Here is a 9,969-nt window from a genome sequence, read left to right on the forward strand (position 1 = left end):
TGTGACCAAGCAATGACCATAACCTTGCCCCTTGTCAGCTCTACTATACACCTGGGAATTCTGATCATTCACATGAACTTATAGGCCCATTGCAAAGAACTATATCTTGAGTTGCTTCTGATCCTAAACTGTAACCTGTTATTGCCCTAATAAATCCCATAATTGTGAATATGGTCTGTGAATTCTATCTGGTCACTGCAATAAATTATTGAACATAGCAGAGCAGCAGAGTGCTGGAGGAAGGACAGATAATGTCAGAATTGGTATTAGAGAGAGGAGGCGTGTCTGACCATCACCTCACAGCAGCTTTGGGCTACTGATTCTAATAATGATCCTCCTTTCACCTCATGAAATTAGAGGTCAGATGCCTCCCCTGTCAAGTTAAGTTTTATAGGTCCATTAGTCCTTTGGAGCAATTGTTTCCTTGAGTCTTTGATTTTCTTCCCTCCTCTTTGCTCGAGATGAGAAGAGAGCAATACTTTATCTTAGATGGCTCCTCACAAGCTTTTAAGACCCCAGCTGGTACACACCAATATTAAGATGTAGAACACTGTCTTTATGGACTATGCTCTACCAACTGACCTAGATGTCCCCAAGACTATGGTCCTAAACCCTCAAGCTCAGTGACTCAGTCCCTCCAGGTAACTGATTATGGCTAAAAAGTTTACATAACTTTACCCCCATGTATGTTCTATTATGTACCTGCATGTATCAGTAGCCCATATAAATATATAAATAGAAATATCCTCTGCCAAACCTGAATATGTACTCTCATATGCCATCCTACATTTGTTCAGCTTACATATTTTCCTGTATATCCACTTGTACATTATTGTTCATTGTTACTGTAGGACTGTGTATGTAGTAGCATTTACTGTTGCTGCCTTTCACTTTTGCACACTTCCCAGGGTCTTCCTTTGCCTTGGTTATGTTGTGCTGACCTCCTCCTTATTGTATATTACCTTCCCTTCACCTAAATTAATACATGTCTACTATCTAGTGACAGGAGCTCTGGTAGCATAGTGGCTAAAAGCACTTGACTGCTATCCAGAGGGCTGGCGGTTCAAACCCACCAGCCACTCCTCGGAAGGAAGGTTGGGCAATCCTACTTCCGTAGTGATACTGCCTCGGAAACCCAAGGAGGGGTCGCTATGAGTCGGGGCCGACTCGACGGCACATAACAACAACAACAACAACTATCTAGTGATTTTCCCTGCCCTTCCCATCCCTGGTAAAGAATGTTTCCTTCTATGTGTAAACCTTTCCTCCACTTTTTGTAATAGTGGTCTCATAGGGTATCTGTCCGTTTGTGTTTGACTTCTTTCACTCAGCACAACATCTTCCAGTTTCATCCATGTGGTGTAAAATTTCACACACTTATTACTCTTATCATTTCATAGTACTCCATTGTAAATCCCATAGTTTCTTGCTAAATTACGGGGTCACTCCTCAGGCAACCATAAAGATGGGACTGTATGGCACACTGAAAATCTTTGTTTGATTTATTTGTCTTTTCTCAAGTAAGTATGTGAGCTACTTGAAGACAAGAATTACAGTATTTCATTTATCTGCTTCTCTGTACCCAGCAAAGTGTATGGCACATGGTAGACTCTTAAGAAGTATTAGGTTACTTCTCCCCCTCCCTTTTTCCTCTAAGTCAGAACTACCTCTTCCCTCCTGTCCAAAATCCCATAGCACTTTACACATCTCTCTTGGGACATCTGTCTTCTGCTTCATACAAGTATTTTGTGTGTTTTATTTTCCCCACAAGGCTATGAAGTCTTTAATAACAGGGGACAGTTTTAATTTTTTTTTATGCAAAGTATCCTTGCCTGTGGTAATTGTTAACAAATAACTGATGAATGAACTTGTAATTAAAACAGCTAAGTCTAAATGCAACCTTATACCACTTGATTATTCATTCTGTATTTGTACGCTGTTGTTTAGCTATGTTTTCATTTCTATTGTGTATTTTCTTACCATCCCGATCAAACACTAGTCCCACAATTACCAAACCATGGTTTCCAAGCCACAAGAGCCTTTCTGATTAATTTGTCAAACGTATCCTATGCTAGGTACTGGGGGAAATGCAAACGTGGATCAGAAAAGGGTTTCTGGTCTCAGGAAATTCAATCTAGTAATGACTCCCGAACAGAACGCTAATGTAAATCACGTGGCTCTGCAGACTGACAGCGATTGTTAACGTGGTTCCAGGGTCACGTAATACTCTACACCGCCAGCCTAAACTCCTGGGATTCGTTTCGAGTTTCTTGCCCAGATCCTGCTTGGGGGTGTAGAGGAGAGGTGGGGAAAGTGACGATCCACCTTCCCTTAGACCTATGTATCCTCTCAGGCCCCGCACCCCAGTGCTTTCTACTCTCCCAGGTTCACCCACCACCCTAGCTGGGCGTGGCTCTCATCTACCCAACAGCCCATTCTCTCTCTCGAGGGGTCGGCTACATTTTCCAAGGACCCTCCCCCTCTAGGCAGTCATATAAATGTGGAACTGGAAAGAAGGCTTACACAAGCCACAGCTTCCCCCTTTTTTCGCATCCACTCCAGACCCAGCCGGGGTTGTTTTCCTAGGCGTTCGCGGATGCTCACCTGCTCAGCTGACACCGCCCCCTTCCCAACGCCGCTACCGCTGCTCTTGCCGGCACGACCGCTGCTCTCCGCCATCTTCGTCGCCTGCTGGGTTTCCGGCCTGCGCAGCTTAGCCCCCGCCTAGCGTCACGTCCGGTCTCGGGGTTACCGCCCACTCGCCCCCAGGCTTGTTTGGTTCCCGGCGGAATTTCGTTTCGGATCCTACGGAGGGTTTCGGCTGTATCTTCATGTAGGATCCTCATCCTGCCGGCCGCGGTGAATTTCAGCTGCAGTGCTTTAACTTGTGCAACTGAGATGCTGTCCCTGGGAGAGGCGGGGAAGGATAGGAGAATGGGGGCATGGGTTGGGATCTGGGTTCTTGTGGCGGCGGATCGAGGGAGGGTGAACTTCCCCTCAAAAGGTTTCTCGGTGTAAGGGGGAAAATATGCGTTTAATCAGTAGGGGTGTGCAGTTGCACAGTTGGGAAGACAGGCCCGGGAAAACCAAGGAAGTTTCCCGTAGGTGACTTCTGAACAGCGGAAACATTTGGCAAGAAAAGAGTTTCGGTTTATCGAGATCACTGTAAATCGAGGACGTATCCTGGCGTCCAGCACAACGCCTTCTTCCACCTTCATACCTTATGATCTCTACCTGTAGCCCATAAGTAGAGGGTTTGAAGACTTGGGGTTTTCACTGGCAGTGCCCCGATTCAGCCTTATAGTAGAAATGTATTGTTTAAAGGAGAGGTTGGTGTCCTGTTTTCTCAACTTCCTCAGGCTGGGCTTCATCATCAGGCCTTGGTCATTAGCTCCTGCCCTACTGTGTACTGGACTCCGGATACCTCGACTTTGTGCTCAACCCAGGTAACGTGTTTTGTTGCATCCTCCGTGCCTACACAATACTCAGGAATTGTTAAATGAATGAATGCTGGAGATACAGGCATGCCAACCACCCACTAAACATTTAATTGGTGAATCCACTAGGACTGGGTCAGTGTGCCCTGCAAGAGGAGAATCAAAAGCAAGTCCAGCCTTCCTGCCTCCGCGTTAAAACTCCTAATCATTAAACTGGGTTTCCCTATGTTAGGACATCTGAGAATCCTGTCTGTGCCATTCACAGGCCCAGAGCCATGGCCATCTCCTCTTCCTCCTGGGAACTGCCCCTGGTAGCTGTGTGCCAGGTAACATCGACACCAGACAAACAGCAGAACTTTAAAACATGTGCTGAGCTGGTTCAAGAGGCTGCCAGACTGGGTGCTTGTGTGGCTTTCCTGCCTGAGGCATTTGACTTCATCGCTCGAGACCCTGCAGAGACACTACATCTGTCTGAGCCTCTGGGTGGGAACCTTTTGGGAGAATATGCCAAGCTTGCCAGGTATCGGGGGAGAAAAGGGGTGGGAGAAGTAGCCTTTGTTGAGCAGTGTCCCTGGATTGCCAGATAGGAGAACAGGGCCTTGAGAAGAGTTGTCAGTGTCCCCTCCCCCCAGGGAATGTGGACTCTGGCTGTCCTTGGGTGGTTTCCATGAGCGTCACCAAGACTGGGAGCAGACTCAGAAAATCTACAATTGTCATGTGCTTCTTAACAGCAAGGGTGAGACTTCAAAAACCTTTAGCCTGCCTCTTCCCAGGCTCTTATATCTAAACTTAGATCCCCAGAAGCTGGTTTTCTTAATTCATTTCCTTGACCCAGTGTTTTAGGGGTGTTTGTACTTCTGTTCCTAGCCTATAAATCATTTTCTCTTTGGAGATGGTGAGAGGAGCTAAACTGGGCTTCTAGAGCATCAACATTGGTAATTCTTTCTCCCTCTTACTCTAGGATCAGTAGTGGCCACTTACAGGAAGACTCATCTGTGTGATGTAGAGATTCCAGGTCAGGGGCCGATGCGTGAAAGCAACTCTACCATACCTGGGCCCAGTCTGGAGTCACCTGTCAGCACACCAGCAGGCAAGGTGGGAGCTATAAGAGCATGCGGGTGAGAGGCACAAGAGGGGGGACAGAACTACTTTCAAAGTGATTATAGAGGGTAGGAAGCCCTAAGGAATAGAGCAGCAAGGGTATAACAATGCGGAGACAAACAGGACAGGGAAGCTAAATGGACTTTTCTTTCTAGATTGGTCTAGCTATCTGTTATGATATGCGGTTCCCTGAACTCTCTCTGGCATTGGCTCAGTCTGGTGCAGAAATACTTACCTACCCTTCAGCTTTTGGATCTGTTACAGGCCCGGCCCACTGGGAGGTAAGAGGACACTTCTTCCAAACCAAAGGGCCTTCTCTTAACCTCATTCTCCTTTCTTGGCCTTATGAGTTGATAATTTCCTTCCCCTTTCAACATGATGGGAACTCTTCAGACTGTTACATGACTTTACAGATACGTGACTTTACAAACACATAACGTGGCCTCTCTTGTTACACAATTAACTTTTCCCAGGCAATTGTTAGAATGGTCACAATGGACAGACTAAACATTCGGCCTATAGCATCCATATGCTATTACCTTTACTCTAGCTGCTGTAAGTAGAGTGAACGCACATCTCATCCCTCCAGGTACTGCTGCGGGCCCGTGCCATTGAAACCCAGTGCTATGTAGTGGCAGCAGCACAGTGTGGGCGCCATCATGAGAAGAGAGCAAGTTACGGCCACAGCATGGTGGTGGATCCCTGGGGAACAGTGGTAGCCCGCTGCTCTGACGGCCCAGGCCTCTGCCTTGCCCGAATCGACCTTAATTATCTGCAACAGTTGCGCCAATACCTGCCTGTGTTCCAGCACCGCAGGCCTGACCTCTATGGCAATTTAGGTCACCCACTGTCTTAAGCCTTTTGACTTCTGAGTTGAGACCCACTGTAGGCTGTGACTTGTGGCAGGACCTGGGCACAGCTCCCCTCAACTTGGACAGCCTCAATTTTTGATCAAACACAGGCTCAGCTTTTTGGAAAAGAAGAAACTTTCACCTGAGCTCAGATTTTCAGTTTCAGAAAGGTGGAATTTTAGTCATTGTTTATTTCATGAAAACTGAAGTTATGCTGAGGGCTGAGAATCACTGGCATTGAAGAAAAAAAAAAATGTAATCATTATAAAGTCTGTTTGGACATCTCCTTTGGGAGTTGGAAGGGGTGGTGTATTGTACCAGCTGAACTGGGCTGTAGTTGTAGGCTTCCTGGCTTATTCAACATGCCTCCCTACCTAAATAAAAGTGCAACACTCAGTGCATGTCCCAGCCCCATTCTCCCAAGCTTGGGAGAGGGAATGGAGAATGGGGAAGGAAAAGGAAAAAAGGAGTTGATAATGAATTATTTCACTTCCACCTATGATGCCCTTTGCCCAAGTCCAAAGAAAGCAAAGGGGAAAAGGGCTGCAGGGTACATTATTTATTTTCACTTGAACATGGAAGGAAAATGCCACACTCCCCCTTCCCCTTTTCAGGGGGAGTGTATTTTAATCAGCAACCTCTTCTCTGTCCACCCTGTGTGATGTGTGTACACACACACACATCACAGTTGGGAGGAGTGACTAAACTGACCCAGTCCTCTCACCTGTTACTCCCCTGAAGAGGGTCTGACGAGAGAAAAAGGAAGGAGCCACACAAGGCAGAGGTTTCAAGCCATGGAATAGAGGAAAGGAGGCAGAGAGGAGCAGCACCAGAGGCCAGGAGAGTGGAAAGGGCCACAGCTTGTTTTTTTTTTAAAAAATTATGTAATTTGGGAGGGGGTGGTGATTGATTTCCAAAATACACTTCAGAGTCCCATCTTCCACGTAGCTCCCTTACTCACAGCCCTTTGGTTTTTCAGACAAAATTTAAGAGCCCTCATAAAGCGTGAAGTATTATTGATAACCCCTCAATGCACCCAAAAGCAGTGTTCACTGCAATCCCTTACAAAGACTATGTTCTATAGACTTTGCTTCTCCCTATGCATTTGTCTTACGGCTCAGTGGTAAGGTGGCTGTAGAGACACACATTGGGGATAAGTGGAAAAGGGAAACAAAGGGGAAGCCCAGGCACATGGGTGCAGGGAGGGGTGGGGATACCACTTCCACTTTCCTTTGTCTTTTCCTTTAAAAAAAAAAAAAAAAAAAGCCAGGGGATGTGATTGGAAGGGTAGAGAACAAACCCCAGGATGGTATGTAAGCTCCAGAGGTGGATGGTGGGAACAGTCCCCAGAGAGCTGAGAAGGGGGAAAGGTCAGGGCAATGCTTGCAGCATCAAGTTCCTCAGGAGTTTCTGTCGGCCCAGCTCATAGTCCTCCTCATCCACATTCACCAGCAGCTTGATGGCTTCATGGCCCACAGCCTGCTTGAGAGAGTCTGTGATGAAGACACCTTTAAGTGCCTCTAGTAATGAACCATTGATGTAGTCACGCCAGAATGCATCGAGGTAGGTGAGCTCAGAGAACTTGATGTCACAGATGATGGAGCCCAGGTCCCGGGATTTGAGGATGGTATTGGCCTGGTTAAAGCGCTCAAACTGACGCTCAAGTGGGTCCTGCTTGTTAGAGAAGACATTGCCCTGAAGAGCAGTCTCGTGCTGGCAGTATTCAGCCCGAACCCGCAGTCTGATGTCTGGGGAAAAGAACAGGGAAAGAAAAGTACAATGAGGGATGAATTTACAACAGTTTGAAAGGTAGAAGGGAACAGCAGAGTAGCAAAGTAGGGAACATAACCTGACAGCTTTTCTACCTCTGCCAAAGGACTACTACATTTCTATGTACCTCTGAAATCCCTGCCTACATGTAGGTTTCCTCAAATGGGACTTGCCCAGGTCAGCATTATTCTCAGCACTCACAAGTCGTACCTTGCCTAGGAAGAGATACATTCCTAACAGGCAAAGAAGTTCATTTTAATACTCCTGACTTGGTTCATCCTATGATAGGACTGTCATAACAATACCCCTTTGATCTAACTAAAAAGAATTGAAATAGGCTATGGCGCAAAGATAATGGGAATACTTTTCCTAGACACTGTAACTATTCAGCCTCTTTTTGGAACAGCAATCAAAAGTGAGCCTTGCACTAAATAACATAAACTGCCCAGTGTCTTAGAAGTTCTTCATATTTTCCCACAAGTGTACTCCCCCTTTGGAACCCTTGAACTTTCTCACCACATGTCTGCTTTTCCTTGGGATCTGGTGTCACTGACTTCCGGCGTTTCCGCTGGCTCCCAAGTGTGGCTCTCCCTCGGGCTGGCCGCTTGCTACACATCTGGGGGCCCGAAGTGGGGCAGCACACCACAGGATAGTGGGGAGGCACTGCCCAGAGGGTAAAAGAGGAGAAGAGACAGTAAGGTAAAAATATATTCAAATACTTCTCTTGGAATGAGGAAGGTATCACTTAGGCTTAGTACTAAAAGCAGTAACAATAATATTACTAACAGGAGGATACAATGGAGTAATTACAGGACCTAGGTGAGGCATTAACACCTCATCTGGTTTTTGTGGTACTAGATGTGGGGGGAAGTATCCTTTCACTTAAGCTGGCAAAGTTGAGAATATAATGGGATTAACATCCACTTGATTATGGAAATTAAGGGGAATTAACATCATCTCACCTGTTTTGGGGGGCTGGGGAGGCCTCGGTTCTGGATCACTGAGGGCTCTGGGGGTCATATAGCGAATTGACGTCTCCTCCAGATACTTGTCTACAAGATCAGGGCACACTGGGGGGGTAGGGGGAGTCATTCAGGAAAAGGTAACATTCCTCCCTCCTCCCACTCCAACCCTCCAATGGGCCTCATAACCTATTCTCCTCTAGGCACTCCCCAGGGTCAATGCCTCCTTCCCTTGGACACTTACCCTACTTACTCCTGGCTTCCCCCCATGTCTCCCTGATTCTAGTGACCCAGCCCCCAATGCACCCTCACCAGCCCGCCTCCTCTTGAGGGTGACGTAGGGCAGCAGGTCATGACGAGTGATGATGCGCAGCAGCTGCAGCACCTGGCGAAAGTTACTCTCATCACAGCGACCCTGGCGCTCCAGCGCCAATAAGAAGTCACGTCCATTTCGGATGAGGCCACGTTCGTGGTCATCAATGACATCAACAAAGAGGAAGGAAAGAACTCGCACATCTCTGTGTGTCAGGTGGGTGCCCACGATGTCAAACATGCGGTGCAGGCTGTACAGTCCATGCTCCTGCTCACCATGCTCTTCTGGCCACACCTGGCTTGCCCGCCGCTTTAGGCCCGCCATGCTGGGGGGCTCAGGTGTGCAGTGCTTTCCAGAATTCCTGCTCAGCAGCTGCAATCTCCACTGTACTATAAGGATAGGAAAAGAACTAGTGAACCACTCAATGGCAGGTACCAGCCTTATTCATTCTGTATTCCCAGTGCCTAACACAAGGCTGGCACAGTGTAGTGCTATAGGTGTTTATTAAATTTAACAACATTAAAAAAAAAAAAAACCTTAACAACAAATAAAAACCTTGTAAGCTTTAAGTTCTGTGCATATCCAATATATGTTGTCTTAAGTCCAGACTCTGGGAGCTCTGGTAGCATAGTGGCTAAGGCACATGACTGTTAACCAGAAGGCTGGAGGTTCAAACCCACCAGCCACTCCTCGGAAGGAAGATGGGGCAATCTACTTCCGTAGTGATACTGCCTGGGAAACCCAAGGAGGGGTCGCTATGAGTCAGGTTTGACTCAACGGCACACAACAACAACAACAACAAGTCCAGACTCTACTGCGTCAGGTTAATATAGTCATTTTGCCTAAGTGAGAATGCTGAATGCAATTTTAGTGCTACTTAATAAGGAAAAGTTGCTATTACCTATTACCCCAAGTATTCCTCCTGACTCCAAAAAAATTGCTATTGCTTCTGGTTCCTTGAGAATTCTGTCCCTTCAATCAGTCACCTCTTAAATACAGGCAAAACTGTGAGGAAGTAGAGAATTAATACACTTATTTATTGTGTTGTGTGCCACTGAGTTGATTACAACTCACAGCAACCCTATATGACAAAATAGAACTGTCCCATAGGGTCTCTTAGGCTGTAATCTTTCTGGGAACAGACTGCCAGGTCTTTTCCCCCGTGGAGTTGCTGGTATGTTTAAACTACTGACCTCTCAACTAGCAGCTGAGTGCTTGACCACTGCACCACCAGGGCTCCTTCAGATTTATTTAGGTACAACAGAGAAACTGAAAATCTTTAGGGTTAGAATTAGTTTCAATTCTGACTACCATTAACAAGGTGTTGAGGTGTGTGACTTTAAACAAGTCACTTAACTTCAAAGCCTTAGTGTCCGCATCTATGAAACAGGGATGAAAGAACCTACTTCTCAGAGTTGTTAAGAATCAAATGAGAAAATATATGTAAGATCACTTAATAAACTATAAAGCCTTATGTAAATGGTCATAAGATTTCTAAGATAATCAGCATCCTTGACCTCTGCAGCCTAGATATA

General features: G+C 46.4%; 3 protein-coding genes across 3 annotated transcripts in view; 1 reads left to right on the forward strand and 2 right to left on the reverse strand.

The window, feature by feature from the left end:
• The window catches only part of PFDN2 (prefoldin subunit 2), a 53,002-nt gene extending 50,323 nt beyond the window's left edge, over positions 1-2,679 (reverse strand). Inside the window, exon 1 of the mRNA XM_007947724.2 lies at positions 2,605-2,679. Coding sequence (XP_007945915.1) covers positions 2,605-2,679 — 75 coding nt within the window. The remainder of the gene's footprint in view (positions 1-2,604) is intronic.
• A 141-nt stretch (positions 2,680-2,820) lies between these two features.
• On the forward strand, positions 2,821-5,394 carry NIT1 (nitrilase 1). The gene is made up of 7 exons (XM_042781904.1): positions 2,821-2,859; positions 3,360-3,446; positions 3,703-3,957; positions 4,070-4,173; positions 4,399-4,532; positions 4,694-4,819; positions 5,128-5,394. The coding sequence occupies exons 3-7, from the start codon at positions 3,713-3,715 to the stop codon at positions 5,392-5,394; spliced, it is 876 nt and encodes a 291-aa protein (XP_042637838.1). The 5' UTR covers positions 2,821-2,859; positions 3,360-3,446; positions 3,703-3,712.
• A 1,366-nt stretch (positions 5,395-6,760) lies between these two features.
• Positions 6,761-8,758, reverse strand: DEDD (death effector domain containing). Its single transcript, XM_007947726.2, has 4 exons — positions 8,434-8,758; positions 8,122-8,229; positions 7,676-7,822; positions 6,761-7,137 (listed from the first exon to the last, which is right to left on the reverse strand). Exons 1-4 carry the CDS (start codon positions 8,756-8,758, stop codon positions 6,761-6,763), a joined length of 957 nt encoding a protein of 318 aa, XP_007945917.1.
• Positions 8,759-9,969: the final 1,211 nt, after the last annotated feature.

The sequence above is a fragment of the Orycteropus afer genome, unplaced genomic scaffold (genome assembly GCF_000298275.1).
Source record: "Orycteropus afer afer isolate SDZICR_OR568_19922 unplaced genomic scaffold, OryAfe1.0 scaffold00193, whole genome shotgun sequence".
In the NCBI taxonomy this organism is placed as follows: domain Eukaryota; kingdom Metazoa; phylum Chordata; class Mammalia; order Tubulidentata; family Orycteropodidae; genus Orycteropus; species Orycteropus afer.

Bases quoted from the DNA above. Each gene is read 5' to 3' on its own strand.
- NIT1 (XM_042781904.1), top strand. From the start codon at position 3,713: ATGGCCATCTCCTCTTCCTCCTGGGAACTGCCCCTGGTAGCTGTGTGC. The intron at 3,958-4,069 runs GTATCGGGGGAG...CCCTCCCCCCAG, and splicing joins GAATATGCCAAGCTTGCCAG to GGAATGTGGACTCTGGCTGT. The intron at 4,174-4,398 runs GTGAGACTTCAA...CTCTTACTCTAG, and splicing joins TGTGCTTCTTAACAGCAAGG to GATCAGTAGTGGCCACTTAC.
- DEDD (XM_007947726.2), bottom strand. From the start codon at position 8,758: ATGGCGGGCCTAAAGCGGCGGGCAAGCCAGGTGTGGCCAGAAGAGCAT. The intron at 7,823-8,121 runs GTGAGATGATGT...CCCTCTGGGCAG, and splicing joins TCCCCAGCCCCCCAAAACAG to TGCCTCCCCACTATCCTGTG. The intron at 7,138-7,675 runs GTGAGAAAGTTC...TCTTTTCCCCAG, and splicing joins CAAGGAAAAGCAGACATGTG to ACATCAGACTGCGGGTTCGG.